The sequence below is a fragment of the Meleagris gallopavo genome, chromosome 12 (genome assembly GCF_905368555.1).
Source record: "Meleagris gallopavo chromosome 12, MGAL_WU_HG_1.1, whole genome shotgun sequence".
Lineage (NCBI taxonomy): Eukaryota > Metazoa > Chordata > Aves > Galliformes > Phasianidae > Meleagris > Meleagris gallopavo.
The window spans coordinates 17,172,495-17,195,909 of NC_139415.1; the positions used below are offsets into that span (position 1 = coordinate 17,172,495).

The 23,415-nt window shown below is 42.9% G+C and overlaps 2 protein-coding genes across 3 annotated transcripts; both read left to right on the forward strand.

Annotated features, from left to right (window-relative positions):
- Positions 1-35: 35 nt before the first annotated feature.
- CLPX (caseinolytic mitochondrial matrix peptidase chaperone subunit X) lies at positions 36-19,546 on the forward strand. 2 transcript variants are annotated; one of them, XM_010717653.2, is made up of 14 exons: positions 36-217; positions 3,621-3,781; positions 5,140-5,257; positions 9,085-9,239; positions 10,038-10,197; positions 11,702-11,743; positions 12,200-12,376; positions 13,049-13,213; positions 13,548-13,636; positions 14,144-14,308; positions 15,011-15,310; positions 16,254-16,346; positions 16,553-16,659; positions 17,696-19,546. In XM_010717653.2, the coding sequence occupies exons 1-14, from the start codon at positions 148-150 to the stop codon at positions 17,784-17,786; spliced, it is 1,893 nt and encodes a 630-aa protein (XP_010715955.2). In that variant the 5' UTR covers positions 36-147; the 3' UTR covers positions 17,787-19,546. The 2 variants fall into 2 exon arrangements, with proteins under 2 accessions (XP_010715955.2, XP_085090018.1); XM_085233892.1 differs by lacking the exon at positions 11,702-11,743.
- Positions 19,547-19,965: 419 nt separating this feature from the next.
- On the forward strand, positions 19,966-23,351 carry PDCD7 (programmed cell death 7). The gene is made up of 5 exons (XM_003209558.3): positions 19,966-20,791; positions 21,744-21,882; positions 22,209-22,445; positions 22,874-22,961; positions 23,206-23,351. Exons 1-5 carry the CDS (start codon positions 20,069-20,071, stop codon positions 23,321-23,323), a joined length of 1,305 nt encoding a protein of 434 aa, XP_003209606.2. The 5' UTR covers positions 19,966-20,068; the 3' UTR covers positions 23,324-23,351.
- The last annotated feature ends 64 nt before the right edge of the window (positions 23,352-23,415 follow it).

Below are 23,415 nucleotides of genomic sequence, written 5' to 3' on the forward strand. Positions count from 1 at the left end.
CGGTAGTCCGCGGGGGGGAGGCGTGCGCGGTGACGTCAGAGGCGGCGCCGAGCGGGGGGAAGGGGTGTTTACGCCGCGGGCGGGGCGCGCAGCTCCGCCGCCAGCGAAGGCCTCGTCGGGGGGAGCGGGCCGGGCCGCGGCCGCGCCATGTCCGCCTGCCACAGCTGTGCCGCGGCCGCGCGCCTGCTGGGCTCTACGCTGCCCTCTGCGCGGAGAGGTAACCGCCCCGACCCTCCGCTCTTCTCGGCTCCTTCGCGCTGCCCCGCGGGGCCCGGTCCTCCTCCCCGCGCCGCTGTGGCCGCTGTCAGCGCCGCAGGTGCCGTGCGATAAGGGCCCGGGGCGGCCCCGTGTCTGCCGAGCGTTCTCCTCGAGCACGTTCAGAGCTGCGGGGAGCTGCGGGAAGCGGGCTCTCGTTGGCGTCGTTCCGTGCTGGGTTGGCGGAAAGCGTGTCCGGCTGACGAGCGGCGCGAGGCCCGCGCCAGCCCTGCGAGGGGGCTGCAGCCTTCCGCCCGGGTCCGGCCCTCGCCTCGTGCCGTGCCTTTGTTGCTGTGCGCAGCCCTCCCCGCTTTGCAATGAGCTTTGGGGCTCGTAAGGCAGAGAGCCGTTCGTAGCTCCCCGGGGGTGAGCTCTGCACCTGCCTTTGTGTGTGACATCTGCCCTGAGAGGGCTGAATGTGGCCTTCAGACCCACGCAAAACCGGGGGAACGAGGAGTCTGAAAACAGGCAGTGCTCTACATTTAACTCAGAACTGCTGCTTTTCTCTGCGCCTTTCTAAGGAACAAACAGAACTTGTGTTTTTTCCCCTCAGAACTAAGAATGTTTACAAGAGCAAATAAGGCTGGAACGTGTTTGTGGAGTCATGTTGCACATCTGCTTACTTGGAGCTCATAAAAGTCTTCACTTGGCACATTTTGGTGGTTGTGAAGGATCAGTTTGTGGGGCATCGCCGGTGGGTGTGGTGGCAGTTGGTATAAACTTGAGGTTGTCAGGGCCTCATCTCCTGTCTGTCTCCCTGTGACAACTTTGGGCAAAAGACTCCTACAGAGTACTTGAGGTTTGGCCCAAAAGTTGGCATTTCGTTCCTCACCTCTCAATTAATGTTTATTAAGTCGTAAAGGAGCCTTTTGTTTTGTCACAGCCTGCTGATCTAGGCAGGTTATGGAGAGGTGCTTTTGCTGCTGATACGTGTTCTTTTAGCTACAAAAAGTGCCCAAACCTGACTGCTGGTGTGTGTGAGAATGCTGCTGTGCTGCCATGTATCCGCACCCTTAGAGTGCCTGCATCCTTCAGCAGGAGGTGCCAGCACTGGGCTGGAATTGCTCTTGGATTTACTTACGGAGGACAGTCATTGTGATAACTTTCTTCTTCCTTTAGTCTTTAATTGCACAATGAAGTTCTGTCTGAAAAAGATAATAAAGCAAAAAATCACTCGGATCTCTGGGTTGGCTGAACACTGCAAGCTTTGTCCCAGGGCCTGAAGCTGATGGAGCAGTAATGTGGTTTTGTTTTCTTCTGCTTTAACCAATCTGTACCCCTTTAGAATTCAGCACACGCGGCGCTGTCAGGTTGATGTTGTACCCTACAGACTGACCAGCTTTTGTGAGAGGGAGGAGAGGAGTGATCAGCAGCACAGGCACTGCTGCAGGGTGGATGGTTGTCTGGATCCATTGCCTGCAGCCCAGCCAGACTCTGGGTGCAGTCACACAGCTGTGGTGGTGCCGATCGATAGAGCAGAAATGTGGTGCTTATCAGCTCAGGCACTTCTCTTGTCATTTCATACCCAGTGTGTTTTCAGGGCATCTTCTGTGTCATTCAATTAAAATTGGCCCTGTATAGCAGTAGTAAAGTGTTTGGGTCTCTTTATTAGGACTTTGTGCTCTGTAGGCAGGAGAATTGTGATACTGGTTTTTTACTCAGCAGAGATGCTTTTTTGTTGTGGTTCTTTTTTTTTTTTTTTTTTTAAGATGTCCTGTTCCTTTCCCTCTAGAAGAAGCAAGACAAAGCTCAGTAAAGAAACCATTTATGAGGAATAAAAACCCCCCAGGACTGGGAAGTGCTGCATAACAGCTGTAATACGTTGGGCACTCAGCACAACGTGTTTGGTACTGACAAGTGCACCCAGCACTCCCAACTGTTGGTGCAGATTTGCTCAGCAGGGCACAGCTGCTTGTGAAACTGAACCCGCGTTTGCAGTTTGTTTCTGGTGTGGAGCAATCTGTGTGTTTGCATCGCCTGTGCTGTGTTGTAAGCTAAGGTGTTTTTCCATATTGCAGTGGCTCTCAGCTGGGAAGTTGAAATTGTTAATTCTTTTTATGTTTAACATGTATTTATTATATATGTTTTAAAACAATAAGCCAGAAACGTTTAGTTCTTCCAGAGCAAATGAATTGTACTTCTCTTGCCAGTTTTTTTTTTTTCGGGGTGACTTTTTGGTTTTTTTTTGTAGATCTTTCATCTCTCTGACTTAATAGAATAAAAACCAGGCAGGAGCAGCAAGGTTTGAACTCTCCTTGTCACTGTACAGCTCGTCTGTCGGTAACATTCAGAGCTCCCATCAAGTACATGAAGCAAGTCAAAAAAGTGCTGGTTTAAATAGAAGAAAGGTGGGAGATAACGATTGCAGGCTCCTTGTTTGTGCCGGGATGTTGCAATCCCAAGGCTGACACGTGTTGGTTCACACCGTACCTAGGCATGGAACGTAACCTTACACGCTGCTGGGTTTCTCAGTTTTTTTTTCTCGTTGGCAGTAAGCCACGTCCGCAGCATTAACATTGTTTAATATTTGTTGTGCCTCTCTGCAAAGGGTCAGTGTGTGCCAGCTGTAACGCTGCCTTTTCAGTTTCCCCTGGAACAGCTTTTTTTTTTGGGTGTCAGACGTTACCTCCGTTCCTGGAAATGACTTCTCAGTGGAGCTGACAGTGAAATCCAAATCCAGACACAAGGGCTGGGCCTCTGACGCTCCTCTCTGGTAACTGCTACATAATAAGGGGATGTTTCAATGGTCTCTTTTTTACTCTGATGCTTTCACAAGAGCTGGATGCTGGTTGTTCTGAGGATTGCTTTCGCACAGGGGATGTTCCCAGTCCTATGGCACAATGGGACTCGGAGCCCTCTGACATTAGAGGACATGGGATTACTTTCAGGTCATTTCTGGACTATCTGGCAGCTTTTTATGGAGTAAGCCTTAAGGTGGTGAGATGAATTCATTTTGCATTGCTGAAATGTGGCTGCTCAGAGTTCTGCTGTTGGTGGCTTTTATTTAATATAAATCAGCTTTGGGATTTGGTGACGTCAGAGTCAGAACTGGGGTATTTTCAATTGAAATCCAAAATTTAGGTACTTAACGTGTAGGTAAAAGACTGCATTTTGAACAGAGTATGCCTGAGGAAAACATTGGTTTGGTTTTATTTTAATGATTTTCCCTGGAGAGCTGGATAAAAGTATAAAGCAGTGCATTGAGACTGTGCACACCGAGTGGATACAGTCACAGCCAGCATGCTTTTAGTCAGGTGCTAACGAGGTAGTTCTGTTGTCTTACTGTGCTACTGGCAAGGTTTTCACCACGGTGTAATGGTTGGTGAAATTAACTGTTTTCCTTCTGTGCCTTCATGTGTTTTTAGGTATTACCTGTGGCCGTACACGCATCCCTGTTCTGGGGAAACTTGGGACTTTTGAAACTTGTTCTCTCAGGCGGATTCCTCTTAGAAACTTTTCAGAAACACCGGCATATTTTGCTTCAAAGGACGGCACGGGGAAGGATGTCTCTGGAGAAGGAAGCAAGGTAATCTCAATGTGTTATGCTTTTCAGTAGTTTTTGTAAGCACGTTTCCTAAATGACGATTCTTCAAATTGCTGCAGCTGACAGCAAAGAAAAATTCTACTGTGAATCTACTGGCAGACAAACTATATAAATGTTCCATAAGGCTTTTCCCAGTTTTATTAATCTTTTTGCTTGGGGACACTTCATAGGTCTCTGTAGAATGTAATAAATTCACAACAGTTTTCAGGAGCTCAGGGAAGAGCGGTGATCACAACTGTTCTTCCAAAGCCTGCTGCTGCCAAGTGGGCTTTCAAAAGTAAGTACAGTTTTCAGTGTTCCTTTTCAGGGCTGGTTTGGTAGTTGTGTTTAAGTTGTCACAAGGCAACTTTGTGAGGAGACCTGCTTTATTCTTGGAAGTAAATTTTAATCTATTTTCATCCTGGTCTTTCTCTGTAATTATAGTTAATCAACAGCTTCTTCAGATAAATGATTACCTGAGAATAAAATTGCTCCTTAGTCAGCAAATAAGATTTTGAGAGTTTGAGCGATAACTTCTGCCTTAGCATGGTGGTATGTCATCTGAGTGACTGGCCGGGTGACACAGGTGTGTTCTGAAGCTTCAGATTAAACTTACTTGAACAACGAAGAAGGAAACCTGAAATTTTTCTTCTTATTTTGTGCTTGAGAAAGATTCTGAGGAAAAGTGGGCATGTAGGGCTTAAAAAAGTGCAGAAGCCTCTTAAAAGAGGGGAGAGAGATCTTTGGTGTTTTCTAAAATTAATTACTACCAGTTAACATTAACATTACACCACTGAAAGCAGAACATGGAGAAAGAGCAGGATTCTAGCTTACAGGTCAGAAGAGGATTTTCTTCAAACAGTTTCTGAGATGCTTGTTTTATAGGCATATCTGCCCTACAGCCATCTGCCAGCATAGGGACGTCTGCCAAGGACACAAGAAGAGATGTGGCATCCAGAACCTTCAGAATAAACACAGTTATGATAGTGAAATGGCGCTCTATAAGAATGAACTGTTTTCTTCTCTGTGGTTAGTATAAACTGTGTTGGAATGTGCTGTTAAAATGCTCTTAATGCAGCATAGCTTGCTATTATTGTAGTGCCAATCGAGCAGTTGTAATGCAGGTATGGGATGCTTCTGTGAGCATCCAAAATTGGTGCAACTGGAAAATGCAGGTTGCTCGGATGCTTCAGGTTGTTTTTATTGTGCTGCTGAGTTATCAAAACCTTTATAATAACAGGAGTTATTTCATTATACAGGTATTACAGTATTCACGTGGCTGGATTCCACAAGCACACTGCCAAATGCCCGGTGTCACAGCTCTGCTGTTGGGCACTAATTGTCTGGAAATCTCTTTTTAGAAGTCTGTCGGTGAGGGGGGTGGTAAGAAGTCGAGCTCTGGAAGTTCTGGAAAAGGAGGGAACCAGCTGCGCTGCCCGAAGTGTGGTGACCTGTGCACACACGTGGAGACCTTCGTGTGTAAGTGCTGGTGGATAACTTCTTTTATAAATAGCCATAAATGTGATTGTGGTAATGATTAATGCAGTCCTGATGGTTACGTGTTAGTCTATGTAGGACTTCAATTAATTACACAGTGTTGGGGGGGAAAAAAGTTTAGTTTGACCACGTTGGAACAAGCACGTCCTGTCTGATGCGTTTGTGTAAGTGCCTGTGATGTGGAGCAGAATATGATAGTGGAATTTGGACTGCAATTCTGAATGTTCTCCTTTATAATAGCTTGTCTACATTTTATGGAGTCATAGAGTATGCCTGTGTAAACAGCACTGCTTTAACTACTAATAGTTCTTTTCTGTCCATTTATAGATGTAAATGTCAGTAATGTCTGTCCTCTGCTTACTAAATAATAGGACTAATCCTGTATGCACTGCAAGCAGAGTGGTTATCAAGCAGAGGAATCAGCATGTGACAGATGGCTTACTAGGTTGGGTTTTGTGACAAAATCAAACGCATAATACATTCTAAATAGGAATCAGGAAAGTCCAAACAAAATCCAAAGTGTATGGGATGCCTGATGTCCAGCAGGAATAGCAGCCTTTTGAAGTACAGTTGAGACTAATGCAGTTATGCTGCAGGTTCTGTTGCACTCCAAGTTGTTTCTCCTTATTTCAGCACTAACAAGACCAATCTAGAAAATAGATGTCAGAAAGCAAATACTCACTGTCACTTGGTGGGGCTCCAGGAGGAAGTATCAGATCCTAATCAGGCTTGTGCAGTAAGAAGCTTCAGACAAGGACAGCATTAACTTGTTAAATGGTGGTTAATATCACAGTGAAAATGAGCAGATGTGCTTTTATTCACTGCTGCTTGTATAAAGCATGCTATTTAATTAAAATGATCAGGCAGCGTGAATCGCAAGACCTTTCTGTAGCAACAGTGTACTTAAATAAAAGGATCGATCACTGGTAACCATGTTTTGTTTTTTCTTTTATTTTTATAAATAATGGGTATTTTTATTTGAAACTGCAAACAACAAACCATTCTGAAAAATCCAACACAACTGATGTAACAAGAAATAGAATCCTTTGGGTACTGTCCTTTAACTTGGAAATACCATTCAGGCATGGATGTGGAGTAGAATAATGGCTGTGTCCCTACACAGCAGAAATGTAATTTGGTTTGTTTTCATTAGCACTGGGAACATTTAAACATGCTTGAAAACTTAATTTCTACTCGTATCATGGGAGAAAGTAGGAACAAGCCTGGGTAGCAGAGTGTATCTGCTTCTTACATCCTTGTGTGTTCTACTCTGAGACTTCAGGATTGTACAGCCTTTAAAGAAAGTCTGTTAGGAGTTCTAACTGAGCACTGTGGCACCTGATAGTGGACTAGAGTGGACTTTCTCATTCTGAGAACAGCAGTCTTCAGGTTTTTTTTTTTAGTTATTAACTTAAAATCTTTGTCTTCAATTTTATTTTATAATTGCTCTCAAGTTTTCTCTGGGTGTGTCTTTTTCTGGCTTAGTCTGTTAATTCAATCAGGCTGCTTCCAGCCAAATCATAGAATGTGAAGGAGCTGGAAAACAAAAGGACAAGTTCTAACTCTTTTAAAAATATTAAAAACAAAGAAAAAGGGAAAAAATTGATCCAAAATGAATGGGTTTCAAGTCTTCTTATACATTGTAACTTTAAGTTTTCAGATAAGCCTTTAACATTGCTTAGCAAAACTAATGAATTCAACCAGTTCTGGTTTGAATTACAGGCTGCAGAGCACTACGTACTGAAAACCAAAAGGAAAGTAAGGAATTAGCAGTCACTTCATTTTTTTTTTTTTTTTTTCCAGTAACAAACTATTAAGGAAGAATGAAACAAATTAAGAGATGTGTGCTTGACACATTTTCTCAGCAGTTCCTGTACTGCTTTGGTTTGCCAAACTATGCAAAGAGTTTTGTGATGAGTGAAACGATGTGAGCTGCAGAGGTGGAGTGGAATCTAATAGCTTTAAAGCTGCTTGGCACAAGAAGCCTTAACCAAGCGCTGCTTTTGCTGTCTTCAGCTGACACCATTAACTCTCATCCTCAAAAGCAAGACTTTCCTGCTACATATTTCACAGGGTAGAAGCTCCCCGATGTCCTTTTACCTTAGCAGTCTGGTAGCCCTTTGTCTCAGCCCCACAAGTGTTTTTGAGATTAATTCTCTTGCTTTGACTTCCTGTGTATTGTAGAAACCCAGCATTTCTCTTTGACAGGATCAGCTTGTGTGGGCTTTGAAAATGTGTGTACAAACAGCCTCTGGTATGCTATGGTAACATTGCCCGAATCAAAAACAACACTCAACTTGTTCTTTTATTACATAATAAGTATTTGCAAATATCTTAATGACACTGAGATAATTTGACCTGAAAGCTCTTCCCTGTCTTCTTGTGTATTTGCTACTCACCACATAAAAACGTGCCATATGAAAACAACCAGCAGTATTTAAGAACAGAAAAGTTGCTCGAAGTTTTGTGCTCACTTTTAGGAGAACAGCAGAGCTGGGATGTGACTTCCCTAGAAAACTGCTCAAAAGTTCTGCCACCCAGCAGACAATAGGAACTGCCTTCCACAGCTGTGTTTTGCCAGCTGAGGGCCGTTACCAAATTAATCTGGGGCCTCCAACACATCAAAGCTGCTCTGCACCTATTGACCTGTTGGTCTCACTGGAAATAGGAAAGGTCTCTAGTTAACCTTCCTATCTGCTGCTTGGAATAATTGATGCAAGTGTATTCTGTACAATTATTTCTTTTTTTTTTTTTTAGTGGTTGATGTTTTAAGAGAGCATAGGATTCTTACAGCTTGCTGTTTAGTTGCTTTCTTTTTTTCCCCCCACCATTCCTGCGGATCTATAGAGGGGACAAGTATTTTTGTGGTTATTCCTTCCTAACCAGGCTGCTAGCATTGCAGAAGGAAGGACAGCAGCCCTGTGGCTCTGCAGACTTAAAGGAGAACAGGGGTCTTATGTGTGAGCATTGGGAGAGGATATCTTCCTGTTGTGCTCTGACTCTGTAAGAGTTAAAACAGATGAATGTATGCAAGTGATTGCGTTTGTATCGGATAGATTAGACAGCTGGAATGTTGCCAGAAGAACTTGTCAGCTGCTTGATGAATTTTCTCTGTAGTATTTATTAACTCAGCTACAGCTGTGATGATCACAGTACGATGTGCTGTTTTATTAAATAGTCTGTTGGTCTTTTTTTTACTCAGCTATAAGGTGCATTTAATACTAACGCTGGTGCCAGCTCCTTGGAAGGCAAAAACAAGCTATAAATAAGCAGCTAGTGTATTGCTGGAGGCTGCTAGTAAAATCAGCTGTGCTAGACTGTACACACCATTTTCTGAAAGCTTTTTATGAGTTCAGATGTAGAAGATTTTTCTGTGGTTGTCTTGCTGCATTCACTTTGCTTTTAATTTAATAAATTCACTAGTATATTTAGTTTAAACCAGTCTTACTGCATTTAATAAAACACATCGGTATTGTTAGACCTATTTCAGGTTATAATCTTGTTTTTCTTTATTGCCTATTTTAAGTTATTTCAACTGGGATTTCTGAAAGAAGTAAAGTAGTAGTGCAAGTTCTACTTTGCAATTCTTGAAGCTGTCTTGGCACATAACGTGGCTCTTTGAGGAAATCATTCACAAAGTTGGCAGTAGGAGAGTTTGGCTTTTGGATTTTGAAAGTAAAAATTGACAGTAAAAACAAATAAGTAGAAGGTGTTACAAAGCATCCTGAGCACCTGTTGCATCCCCAAACTGTCTCTTGTTGGGATGAACAAGGAATTTTTCTTACTGTTTTGATTCTCCTTTTTCACAGCATCCACCCGTTTTGTGAAGTGTGAAAAGTGTCACCATTTTTTTGTTGTACTGTCAGAGGCAGACACTAAAAAGAGCATCATTAAGGAGCCCGAGTCAGCAGCAGAAGCTGTGAAATTGGCATTCCAGCAGAAGCCACCTCCTCCACCGAAAAAGGTACGGTTCTTTTTGTCACCCCACTGTTCCTTTGTACTACAGCATGCTGGAATACTTCTTAATCTGCACTGGGTGTAATGGTCTACCGTGACAGAGCAACAAAGAAGAAAGATGATTAGTTCAAGATTAAACCTTTGAGAGCTTTGTGACCTGGCAGAGCACTGATAAAGAAACAGTAGATCCTATAAGAGGAGTTGGGCTTGGTTTCCTCTGGCTTTGTCTTGTGAGTGAGATGCAGTACCTTAATTTTCTCCTTGTGACCCTAAGATAACCTCAGCCCTCTCCAACCATGGTATCCTTAATTTCCTGCCACGGCCTCACATTCCACGCTCTGTCAGCTTCTTTCTGTAATTGCAAAACTTTTTGTTTGACTTCTTTTTGGTCGAGAATTATGGCAAGTTAGCGTGTGGCTGCAACCTGTCTACTGCAGCACCCATCTGACATCATTTGATTTCCTTAGATAGCGAGGGAGAACTATGGGTGATAGGTGGATGGTTGGACTGGATGATCTTGTAGGTCTTTTCCAACCCTGGTGATTCTGTGTGATTCTGGGAACTTAACTGTGTTTCACACTTCCTAGTGGATGCAGTGGGATCTGTTCTGAAACACAGGATTCAGCTTTGCTTAATTATGAAGTTTTCAGAATGTATGTCAAAATTTTAACACACCCCCACACACACCCCTAAAACAACAGTCAAGTTTTGAGTGTCCTGTAAAAGCTGTCTTTAAAAATAGTGCATTGTGTCAATTTCTGCACAATTCTTTAGAAGTGTTATTAATACTGAGTCACTCTTTCAGATTTATAACTACCTCGACAAATACGTTGTTGGTCAGTGTTTTGCCAAGAAGGTGCTTTCAGTTGCTGTGTATAATCATTACAAGAGGATCTACAACAATATCCCAGCTAACCTGAGACAGCAAGCTGAAGTTGAAAAACAGACTTCTCTAACACCAAGAGGTTTGTGTGATGTTTTCTATTCTTCTGTTCAAATAAAATTCACCATTTCAGAACCCTGCCTTGTATTTTTCACCTTCTAATGGTAGTAGCTGAGCTACAATCTGTACATATTTATACATATGTTTCCCAAAGGAAGAGAAATGTCAAAGCTTCCCAAAATGACTGTTGGTAGACTCAAACATTGCATTATTAGGTAAAACACAGCATTTTCAAAAAACTGTATGTGAGCAAATTATTGCCCTAATGGTGTTTGAAAGCTCAAAAGTGATGAACCTGACTGTTTTCACTGTCTAAATATAATGAAGTGGGATAAGCAGATACTGCATTGGTGTGGTCTCAAAATCTCACCTAAGGATGGTTTCACTTGATGCTCAGTATTCTGTAATTTACATTATTAAAAAACATATACAGTGAAATTCAAATTTTACAGAAATAATCTTCTGTGACCTGTTTAAATAGCAGTCCAGAAGGTTTATGATTTCACAGGTGTTGTCTACCCTACTAAATGCTCAGTGTTTTTTTTTACTGACACATTATTGGGTATTTTCCTTTATGAAGTAAGCTTACCAAATTTTTCTTCTCATCTCTTTTACTGCATATCTTAATGTAATTGCTGCTTAATCTGCAGGCAGCAATGCAGATCACACAGACAATATTTTCCATAGTGAATTTAATGAATAGTTACCTTCCTAAACTTGATGGCTGCTGCTGGCAGCACCCGTTGGTCACCGTAGTATTGTTCCATATCTAGCAGGTGGAGTCTGAGCTCCTCTTGGCAGTACTTCTGCTACTGAGTAAATATGGAGCTATGTTGATCTAAATTATTTTTAGAAGTAGGATTAAGTGGCTGTCCCTGATTCAAAACATACCTTGATTTTCTTTTTTCTTAAGGTGTTTTGTTCTGTATTGCAATTAATAGTATGCTAAGAAAACAAATCTTTGTTTCTTGAATTTACTCTAAAAAACAAAACAAAAAACAGCACAGGCAAAACCTTGAACATGCAGGAGAGAACCTTAGTAGCACTGTTTTGTACCTGGCATCTGAAAGTTCCTGATCCTCTGCAGGAGGATACTGTGTGCACTCAGAAACTGCCAGTGGGTGTTTGTGATTTATGAATTTGCAATTCATAATACTTTGAAATACGTTTCATCTTCCATTCTATCACTCAGATGTAAATGTGTGCGTTTAAGAAAGTCTCTTCCAAGCAGAATTGTCTTATGGCATATATATGCATATATTTATTTTTCTGCAAGTGCTTCTAAAACAAAAATCCATGTAGAGGTCTCAGTGTTAATGTTTTACCTATTAAATAGCTTGCTGTTACTATAAAAGCATGCAAGTTGAACCTGGGGCTAGACTTGATGGTAGTAAAAACTAACTTGTGGGGACTTCTTGTTAGAAGTCCTTCATACACATCAATGACAAGTATTCAGAAGAGGGCAAGAGGTAGAGAAGCTATAAGATTTTATAAATTTTCACTACTGTTTTCATCCTCTCTCTTAGAATTAGAAATCAGAAGACGGGAGGATGAGTACAGATTTACAAGTAAGTGATCTCTCTCCTCATGTCCTCCTCTGCAATATTTACCCTTTTGATATTCATGTAGAGCAGAATTTAGTGACCACTAGTTAGAAGTGCTGGGTAAAAATTCTGCTCACTTTTTCTTTTCATCATTAAATTTAATATTGAGCATTTAAATTTAATTGAGCATTTTCTTTGGGGGGGGGGGGTGAGGTGTTTAGGATCTGACTCTCTGTTTAGTTTTATATGGAAAGCAGCAAAGTGCAAGGAGGAATGTTTCAGTATAATCTACTGTGCCATTAGAGATTCTCTTCCTATGTGCACTTAAGCAAAAAATATAACTGAAACTCGTGTTTTTGTAGTAATTGCTTGAAGTTTACTGCAGTCCTATCTCTGAATTTCTGTACAAATAGCTGTTATGTATTGAAGGTACTGATAGACCTTGCACTGGTCAAACAGTACTATTTGTATTCTCTTCAGAACTGCTGCAGATTGCTGGGATTAGTCCACACGGCAACGCTTTAGGAGCATCTATGCAGCAACAAATGAACCAGCAGATACCTCAGGAAAAACGGGGAGGTGAAGTACTAGATTCGCCCAACGATGACATAAAACTTGAAAAAAGTAATATTTTGCTGCTTGGACCAACTGGATCAGGTATACAGCTGTATGATTTTATGTGTCTTAATTCTTTTTTGCTTTTTAAATTTTATTTTAATGCCTTTTTATGTTGACTGATTAAAAGATGCAACTTTTGCTACACTGAAACAAAATGCCTCTAAAGTCTGTCTGCTTTCTAGGAGGCAAGTTGTGATGCAGTTAAAGTGATGTTTCACCTATGGGACAGATGAGTTACAGGTGGTTAAATGAAATGGTGGCTGTGTGTTCTTAGGAATTGGGCTGATGTGATAACATTTTGCAGATTATTTGAGAGAGCCCTCACTAAATAATATGTTACTTCTGTTTCTCTCCAAAGAAGGAGCAGTGGAACTTTGCACTGCACTTTGAGTGTCTGCAAAGGACTACTGATTGATTTAATCTGTAGTCTATTCAAGTACGTGGATTTTGTTTCGTGTACCGTGTGATCCTTTGTTTGTGGTACAGTATGCATTTCAAGCTGCCTTGATACAGAACTGGTCTTATTCCAAACTACAGCTTGCTTGTGAACACTGTCTGACTTGGAAACTTTTTCTTGTATGAGTGTATATGAATATACTGGTAACATTTTAAGTGTTTAATCACAGTAATGGCAATCCTCTGATAAATAGTTGACTTTGTGTGCTCTAAAGGACTACCTGCAGTTGTAACGTACAGTTTTTATTTCACCAGGTAAAACCTTGCTGGCTCAGACTCTAGCTAAATGCCTGGATGTACCATTTGCTATCTGTGACTGTACTACCTTGACTCAGGCTGGCTATGTTGGTGAAGACATTGAATCTGTCATTGCAAAACTGCTGCAAGATGCCAACTACAACGTAGAAAAAGCTCAGCAAGGTAAACTTATACAATGTTTTCTCAAGTTCATGAGCAAGTTATGTTAACCTTACTCAGGTGCTGTGAACTTGCAGATCATCAGTATTTCTGCAAACTATATTTTTGTGGCATGTACTTGAATTTTTCTACTTTGAAATCAGAGATAATAAATATAAAGAGAACTATAAACATGCTAGTTCTTGTTTTAACTTTATGTATTTTGGTCATACATTTTTGCAATCTGAAATACAGAAGTAGAACAGACTCTAACTTAAATTGCTGTCTTCCTAGTGTGTAAATTTTTGTATGTCTTAAGAAGTAGAATCTTCCTTAAGTCCATTTTCTGTAACTGTAGGAATTGTTTTTCTGGATGAAGTGGATAAGATTGGCAGTGTTCCTGGTATTCATCAGTTACGGGATGTTGGAGGAGAAGGGGTGCAACAAGTAAGTACTTGCATGCAGTGGCTTTACTTTATAAGCAAACTGTTCATCAAGTCTGCTGTATCGAATAGCATAGATCAGTTCCTTCATTATTAACCCCTGAAACTCTCACTTTTCCTCCTGAATTTCTTTTCTCAAAAAATCCCCAGAGCAACTTGGGACCACGTTGCAGAAAAGTTTAAATTTAAAAACACCCTTACAGCATTCAGATAGGAAGTTGCTTAATGGAGGCAGTAATGGATAATGTTTTGTTTTTGACAAAACCCTCGATTCATTACTGTGTGCCACTTGTTATGTGTATGGGAATGGCATTAAAAGATTTTTGTCTGTAAGTGGGATCGTTTCTCATTGAAAACTGATTTCTTTAACCTTTTACTGATAGTATGCGAGCATAAGAAATTATAAAACATAAGTACACCTGTGAAGATATACACAGTGTGGGATCTTGTATGCTTTCATGTGTGATGCTGCACAGTGAATTTTTTTTATTGCTTGTTCTTTCCTCCTCAGGGCCTGTTAAAATTGCTGGAAGGCACAATAGTAAACGTTCCAGAGAAGAATTCTCGTAAACTACGTGGAGAAACGGTGCAGGTTGACACAACAAACATCCTCTTTGTAGCTTCTGGTGCTTTTAATGGCCTGGACAGAATTATCAGCAGGAGGAAAAATGAAAAAGTGAGTACAGCAAGGCTGTATTTGAACTGAAAAGTTATTATCCTGATTACCACTTACAACAGTGGCTTCTGAAGATGTTGCTGTATTTGTAAATCTACTAAGTTTGTGCGTAGAGCAGCAGTTTTCCATCTGTTACCTCAGGTCAAGGAGGCTTAAGATAGGTAGCAAAGAGCAAACCTATTGTTAGTAGGCTTAAGGAGCTTGCAGTAGTCTGTTTCTGCAGGGAATTTTTTAGCATTTGCAATAAGAAAGAGGTTAAACTGTTGACAGAACACTTGCTGGTACAGTTCTTAATCTGTTGCAATACCCTATGTTTCTTTAAAAAACAGAATGAGACACACATAGCAGTGATAACAGGATTTCTTTCATTGGGAGTGTGCCAAGTATGAAGCTGAGAAAATGTTTGTGTATCAGTAGAGGTTTGGAAATGTCTTAAGATGTCACTTTTTTTTTTTAAAAAAAGAAAAACCTACTCTTATTCAGTCAAGCATCTTAATGCCTTACAGTGGCAATCAAGTATTATAAGGAGCTAATTATGTGCAAGGAGTTTAATTTTACTACTAATAATTCATTCAGCTTAAAGTAATATGTAATGAGGTAATTATTCCTTTTCTTTATGGAGTTGGAACATGATTTAGTTACATAAAGAAAAATAAAATAGTTTCATAGGCACATCAGGTTTTTATTTTTACTTCTTTGCAGTATTTAGGATTTGGTACACCATCTAATATGGGAAAAGGCAGAAGAGCTGCAGCAGCAGCTGATCTTGCTAATATAAGTGGAGAGTCCAACACGCACGAAGATATTGAAGAAAAGGATCGCCTGCTGCGTCACGTGGAGGCCAGAGATCTCATAGAATTTGGAATGATTCCTGAGTTCGTGGGGCGTTTGCCTGTTGTGGTTCCTCTGCATAGCCTGGATGAGAAAACCCTCGTACGGATTCTTACTGAGCCACGGAACGCTGTGGTTCCCCAGTACCAGGCTTTATTCAGCATGGATAAGGTTGGAACCTGTGACAGCTTTTCCATTGTCTTGTTTACAAATAATGTTAAAAAGCTGCCTCACTCTAAAGATATATTGTCAGTTTTGTGGCTGAAGAAAGCGAGTTTACTGTACTTACTAGCTTTGTAGGGAAAGAAATGACAGAGTGAGACAGGTAAGCTCTAAAAACTTGTAGATTGCTTGTTTAGGCCAGTGTTCTGTGAGGACATTGCTTACAAAATATTGAATAAGAATTTGATGCTCTTTTTTTACAACACACGTAAGAATTAAGTAGTGTCATCTTCTCTTTACCTAATTGCTCTGTCATTTCAAGGCTGTGTGTCCAGCTTGTTTGGTTAATGCTTGTTCTTTAAAACACCTTTCCTTTCCCTTCAAAAAAATAAAAAAGGAAAGAATGGGCAGCTTTCACTTTGAAAGGAAGTTTTTATCTGTTTGAGTGGAAGTGCCCAGTTGTTCCATTAGATATGTGCATAATTTTTTTTTATTTTTTTTTCAACTCCTGATTCAAATTCTTGGAAAGGGCCTTCAGTAATTTAAGGCTAGGAGGTGAGGAGGCCTTCGTATTCTGATCATCAGTTCTTCATTCTTCCTTACTCTCCAAAGTGCATGTTCACCTTGCCTTTTCTTTAAATGCTATTTGCAGTGTGTGAAGTGCTTTGGAGATCTGCAGAGCACGAATAACTGAAGGGTGGATTTAGTAGTTGTCTAACCACTATTCTTGTCTTTCTGTCCCTTCAGCATTTGTGGAAGTTGTATGTAAAGGGATGTCAGTAGTGGAAGTTTAACTTCCAGGTAAAACAGAAGTGTAGTAGAAGTTTCATGTAGTTTAAATGGTAACTGTTCTGGTCTGCAACGAGGGAAAGACAAATACTTGCACTGTTACACTTGATGTGCTGTTGAATTATAAATGAAAGTTAACTGAAATTGCTCTTTCTGTGTGTAGTGTGAATTGAATGTAACTGAAGATGCATTGAAGGCTATAGCCAGACTGGCCCTGGAGAGAAAAACCGGTGCAAGAGGTCTGCGATCTATAATGGTGAGTAAATTAAGTCTGATCTTGTGTAAGTCAACCTACTCATATTGGTTCTGTGGCCCTCATCTTTGCAGTCAATGCCTTGCTTAAAAATGTGTGCATTCAGATTTCTTCCAAGAAGACCTCTAGCTCTGATAATCACTTACTAACTATATATTTTTCCTGTAGAAGACACCATGCCTAAATATTTGTTCTCTGTGTTCTTGTAGGAAAAGCTGTTGCTGGAGCCCATGTTTGAAGTGCCCAATTCTGACATTGTATGCGTGGAAGTTGACAAAGATGTTGTAGAAGGCAAAAAAGAGCCAGGATACATTAGGTAAAGCCATAGTGAAGTATCAGATGAGTAACAGTTAGGCAAATGGCCTGATGTTTGTCGTAGGAACAAGTGCATAAACACAGAACCATGCACACAACCTAAAAAGAATCCAATATCTCTATATTCTACACAGTTGTCTTAGTGCCTATTCTGTCCTAGAAACTTTGGGTTTGTATTGCTTTAGTTTTTAAAAAGAAGCTAAAAAATAAACTTGTACTTGAAGTTTCTTTAAATCGTGTGTGTGTGTACCTGGAGAAATCAAGTAACCAGTCAGCATCATAAGATAACAGTAAAAAACCTGAAGTTCTAAATGTGTTTTCTAAATGTAGGGAAGATTCTGAAGCAGAATTTTTCCTCCTTATAACTTCTACCACTCCGAGGTACTTCTAATGCAAGCTATGGGTTGCAGCAAGTTTTCTCCTCCACTGTGCTTGGAGGAGTAGTGTGTTTTGTTTTTTTTTTTTTGTTTTTTTAAAAAAAGGCATCTGTTGATTGACTGAGTTCATTAAAATAATGACAATCATAAAGATTATATTGTGGTAGAGTACTGAAAGCACTGGACAAATATAGGTTTAAAAAGTAATAGTCTAATGACCAAGCAATGGAGTTGAGCGGGGATGAATCAGGTTAAAATAAACAGAGGAATGATATTTAGGAACTTGAGCTTGGTCCACTTGGATTTTGTCCACTGAGATGTGTGCTCTGCATTTGTCTGTATGCACATAATTTCCCAAAGGAAAGGTTGTTATAACTTGTTTTGCAGTGCTCATGTTTGCTGAAAACTTAACATTTATGGATGAAATCAAATGACTGAACTGAATTCATTAGCCTTTTGATTGACGTTCAGTAACGAGCTTGCCTAGTTTAAATCTGCATAGCACCATTTTCAGATCAAAAGGTCATTAAGCAGATGGAGATCTGAACATCTTTCATCAGGGCACTTTGCAGGTGGCAAATTGACCACAAGATACGGAAATTGTCTCCATCTTTTTCCCCTCCATTTATATAGTATCTGATCCATGCATTTTAATTATAGGGCTCCCACTAAAGATTCATCTGAAGAAGAATATGACTCTGGAGTTGAGGAAGACGGCTGGCCTCGACAAGCAGATGCTGCACACCATTAAATCCTGTCAGAATGCTCTCCTGCAAAAAGCGCACTTGGTTATTTCCTTAGGATTTGCCTCTGGCTTCACAGTCTGATACTAACAGCATTGGATCTATCTTGGATACGATACGTGATGAGGAACCTTATTAGATAAATCAGATCATGTCTTTTACTGTAACATCACATTGATTTATTCGATGGACATTGTGTGGACTTGAATGGCATAATGTTCAAATATAAATTGTATAATACATTTGTTCAATTAAAACATAGCAAATACAGCAACACCTGGATTGCTTTTTCTAAAAAGTAAACAGCAATGCAGGTGCTGCCGATAGGTAGATTTTACAGTAATGCTACTCTACAAATGGGAAAACAAGTTTAATAATTAGCAGAGGGTGGATAAGCGATCAGCTCCTCATACAACTCACGTGGGGGTATGCTTGGGTCAGTGTTAGATTTCTGCTGGTGTAGGGAGCCAGCAGTGCTGGAGTGACTTGTTACATGGGCTGGAAGAGAAGTCCTTCACCAGGACTCTGAAAAGCTTGGGGACACGCTGCAACAGTGCTGGGAGATACTGCTAAAAATGTACCATTGGTTTGTTAGTTAAATTGGATACTGAATACATCCTGTTGTTCACCTCTCCATTGGGAGAAAGTTTCGTTCACCTTAAATGCTGCAGATGAAGGTGAAGACAATAATTTGCTCACTTTTCCAGGAGGGTAATGAAATTGAGGGAGTGGTAAGCCGTCAGAGTTGGATGACAAGTTGGCATAAATTTTTAAATATTAATGTTCTAATATAGTACATTTTGTTTAACATATTGGAACTATCATGCATCAATTTTTTGGTGCCAGGTATTTGCCCAACCTATCTTATAATGTTAAGAGACAAAGAGTAAGTGTATAATATTTTTGATGTAATCAGTAGTGAGTGTTCACACAGCAGTGCTTTTTAAGTTATACGCTCAAATGCTATAGTATTGCATCTTGTGCTTTTGTCTTTGGTTTTTAGGCTCACAGCAAAGCAGTCCTCCTCCTGTTCTACATCCAAATGAATTCAATCCCTTAGGAAAGCATTTGTAAAAACCCAATTGGACCTGTATGTTTTCAGTCTGTTTCAGGAATTAAAATTGTTGCTTACAACTCGGTTTTGTCCTTCAGTGATGGATTGAGGTTTTACTGAGCCCTTCCCCTAAAGATTTAACTCGTGCTTTTTAAAGGAAACTTGTCTCATTCTTTTCCACCCTGTAGGTGTTTTATGTAGGGAAGGGTTCTGTGGGTCCTTGGCCTCGTTTTTTGTTCATTTTTGTCATGTAAATTTGAAGTGTCAGTCATGTAATCGTTGTGTTCTTCCCTAGGAAGCAGTGTGAGCCAGATGCATCAGGCACTGCATTAGGATTCCACCTTTTTCTGTTCAGTCACCCATCCGTGGTTTGGAAAAAGCTGCTTTTAGAATTGGGAGTGTTTCTAGAGAAGCTTCGTCGCCTCAGATGGGAATCTGTGGTGAGCTGTAACATGTCCTCATATTCCTTTTTGTAGAGTGAGAAATAGAATCGCTTTTAACTCAGAGCTCTTTAATTCAGATTGTTTTTTTAAATGGATTGAAAAACAGAATAACAACCGTTTTAGGCAGAACTGTTAAACAACTTAGTTTTGGAAGTTGTTTGGGATTATTTGCAATTATGTAATCAAGAACTGTTTTTAAGGAAACAAATGCTGTGTAACTGCAGTTTGTACCTCACTGCTGGCGTTTGAATAAAACCAATGAATACTGGGAGCTGGAGCTGTGTCATCCCTGCTGCTCCGCAGCCGCAGAGGAGCTGGGTAGCCTGGGATCGGAATTCAGGTCTGTTCAGTTACGGATGGACACAAAAGGAGGTCAGTAGTGGTGGTGAGGCTCTTTTAACTCAGTTTTAATACATTAGGGTGAGAGCTAATGCCCTGAAATTGTGCCGGGGGAGGTTCAGGTTGGATAGCAGACTGCCCGGGGGCGGGGGGGTAAAACCGTGCCTGGAGGGGCAGCGGGCACGGTGAGGCCGCGCTGATGGCTGGGCTGGGGGATCTGAGCGGTATTAGTGATTTTACGGCTCTAAGCAAAGCAGCAGCCTTTCCCTTGGGTTACGCCGCCTGCTCCTCCAACGTGTCACTGCCGTCCCTCCCTCGCCCGCCCCCAGCTCGGGCCGTTCCTCCCCTCGGGCGCAGCACGGCTGTGAGCGGAACGCGCCGTCACCGCCCGCCAGGCGCGTTCCCCCTCCCGGCCGCCGGGGGGCGCCGTCGCAGCCGCCGCAGCGCCTCCAAGATGGCGCAGCCGCCGCCGTTCCCGGGCCGCTTCGCGCCGCCGCCGCCGTTCCGCGCCTTCCCCCCTCAGGCACCGGGCCCGTTCCCGCCGCCTCCTGCTCCCTTCCCCGTCCCCACCGCCCGCCCGGCTCTCCCTCCCTTCCTCCCGCCTCCTTCCTCCGAGCCCGGCCCCTTCTTCCGCGGCCCCGCCGCCCCGCCGCTCTTCCCCCCGTGGCCCTCGGCCGAGCGGCCGCCGCCCCCGCGGGACCCGGAGGACGAGGACGCGGTGCAGCGGCAGCGAGACGAGCGCTGGTTGGCGCAGTTCCTCGCCCGGCGCGGCCCTCCACCGGAGACCCCGCCGCCTCCCCGCGGCGCCGGCCCCGAGCTCGGGCGGCGGCTGGCGGTGCGGGCGCTGGGGGCCGCGAGCCGCCTGGCGGCGCTGTGCCGGGCCCTGCGGCGCCGCGAGGCCGAGGGTCGAGAGGAGGGCTGGGAGCGGGAGCGGGCCGAGGCCGAGGAGCTGCTGGAGGAGCTGAGGGAGACGGTGCGGCCGCTGAGGGAACCCGGCTACCTGCGGGAACTGGGCCGGAAGGCCGAGAAGGCGAGGAAGAGGAGGGAGCGGCTGCAGAGGAGGAAGCGGGAGGCCCGAGCGGCCCAGGAGGAGGAGGCGGCCCGCGCCGCGGAGCGGGAGGCTGAGATCGACCGATGGAGGGCAGGGCGCGTCCAGGAGGTGGAGGAGAAGAACCGGGTACGGAAGAGCGGCCTCGGCCCGCTGCTCTGTGCCTACGGCCGGGGCGGCTCTGCTGACGGGCTCCGATGGAGCGGCGCGCGGCCGCGATGTGGGTTTCCGTGCTCGTGGATCCCCCGGCTGCGTGCAGCGTTGGGCCCCTCGGGATAAGGACGTCGAGGCCCTTGGAGCGCGGTGCTTCGGGCAGCAGCCGAGGGAACCGGGATGGGGCGGTCAGAGAAGAAGAGATCGGGAGCACCTGACTGCTCTCCACAACCTCTGAGAGGAGGCTGTGCAGAGCTGGGGTCGGCCTCTGCTCCCGTTAACAGCGATGGGGTGAGAGGTGATGGCCTCGAGTTGTGCCAGGGAGGGTCCGGCTGGATATTAGGAGAAATTTCTAACCAGGAAGAGTAATGTTGCACCGGCACGAACTGCCCGGGGCTGGTGGGGACACTCATTGTGGCACAGAGGGAGGTGGACAGTGGGCGTGACTCCAGAGCAAAAAAAAAATAACAACAAAAACCCACCCAAATTAAGCTCGATGGGAAGTGGTGTTGGCACTGCATTGGCTGCCAGAAATTCATCTCTGTTGGTTGCTGGGCCCGTTGCTGGGCTGGCACAGAGCAGCTGATGTGCAAGGTGTTGTATCCAGACTGGCATGGCAACGGTCTGTAACTGCACAGCTGTGAAGTCTCCGTGGTTTTTACTCATTGTACATTTTTGCTGACTTCCTGAGGTTAAAGGCTTTATGTACTCAGCAGCTGTTCTGGCCCAAATCTGTGTGTGGCTCACCATTCTTTTTTCCCTGAAATCTCATTGTTAAGGTTTTTTGTTTTTTTTTTCCAAAAGGTCAGCTGGTTGACTTACCTGCTATGGCACTGTAACTAGGAAGTTGTGTTTGTTTGACAGTACCTTTTCATTCTAGTCTGTGTGGGATAATCCATGCATCCTGTTGCTTTTCTTTCCTTTGCAGGAGCGGGAGCTTAAGGCTGCTGCGGACAGTGTCTTATCTGAAGTAAGGAAGAAGCAGGCAGACACAAAGAGAATGGTGGACATCCTGGGCTCCTTAGAAAAGCTTCGGAAACTGAGGAAAGAGGCCGCTGCCAGGAAAGGTTAATTAGGAGAATTTTTCCAAACTTTTCTAATGGTGCACACAGGAAATAACAGGATGTGGAAGGTGCACTTTGAAGAAGCTGTTTCTGTATTACTTCTTGTTGTTACGTGGTTCTGCAAGAATAGCTATAAAATGCTGAGCAGCAAATTGGATGCAGCGACTGTGTTCCTATGTTTCCAAACTCTTCCTTACCAAAAAAAAAAGCTTCTGTTGAGATAGTTGTTAGCTTATACTTCTCTAAGACTTTGCCAGCTCTGCTTTTAAGTCTCATAACGGAGCTCCTTCTGAATTTGAAAACATTATGTTAATTCTCCTTCTCTTTAGGTGTTTGTCCACCTCCCTCAGCAGATGAAGCCTTTGAAAATCAGGTGGAAAGTCTCAGAGCATTGCTCAAAAACCGCACAGAGCTGTATGAAGCTGAGGAGAGAGCACTGAGAGTGATGTTGGAAGGAGAACAGGAGGAGGAAAGGAAGAGAGAAATGGAAAAGAAACAGAAGAAGGAAAGAGAAAAGCTTCTACAGCAGAAACGTGAAATTGATTCCAAGCTGTTTGGTGATCCAGGTAAATCCTGTTTGTCAGACTTCACTCTATTTACTGCTTTCAGCTCTTAGGCGTTAGGTTTAAAATACAGGCACAAAAGAGATTGTAGGTTAAGCTGAAGTGGGAATAAACAGAATAGATTGAAGACTTCCAGCACGCAGCAGATGCTTTATTCTGATGATTTGGTTAGTGCAGTTTGTGTGATCGGGAGCAATTCAGTGTCCATATGTTCCCATGGTGTAGAGGATGGAGACAGGAAAAAGTTTTGCTCGTCTGAGCTTCGCTCTGACAGTTTTGGTAAGGGTGAGGAGATGTGCAAAACATGTAAATAATAGGTAAGGATTTCAAGTTAAGCTGGGAGCAGCAAACTAATCATCAAATTTGGAACTTCTCAGACAGTGGGCTCAAAGGCCTCCCTGGTTTATTGAACAATTTCTGTGTTTTAACAGATGAATTTCCTCTTGCTGATCTGCTGCAGCCTTTCAGGGAATATTACTTACAAGCTGAGCTTTCTGTAGCAGCTCTAATCCAGATCAGGTAAAGGCTTTGTTTTGGTGTCTAAGGTATCAAGTATTGTTGAGGTTACAAAATATCATTAATTCACTTCCATGTATGGCTATGTGATGAATTCTTTCAGTTCCTTCTGTGTCAGTTAAATACAGAGCACAATTTGTAGTCTTGTGTATTGGTTGGTGTGAAGAAAAATGTATGTGTGCATGTAATCTTACTGCTGAAGTTCTCTTGTGCTGGATGTCCTCTCAAACACCTTTCTGTATTGAAGGCACGAATGGGATCAGTACTTGGTGCCCGCTGATCACCCTGAAGGAAGCTGCATCCCTCCTGGATGGGTTCTTCCGACTCTCCCCACGAATGACACTTGGGCCACTGCTGTCAGATAACTCAGAAATAAATTATTTTTGCACTGGAGGAGTGTTTTGTTGTAATTGGTGGTGCCCGTGTGAGAGGATCCAGCGAGGAGGTGGTCCCTGGG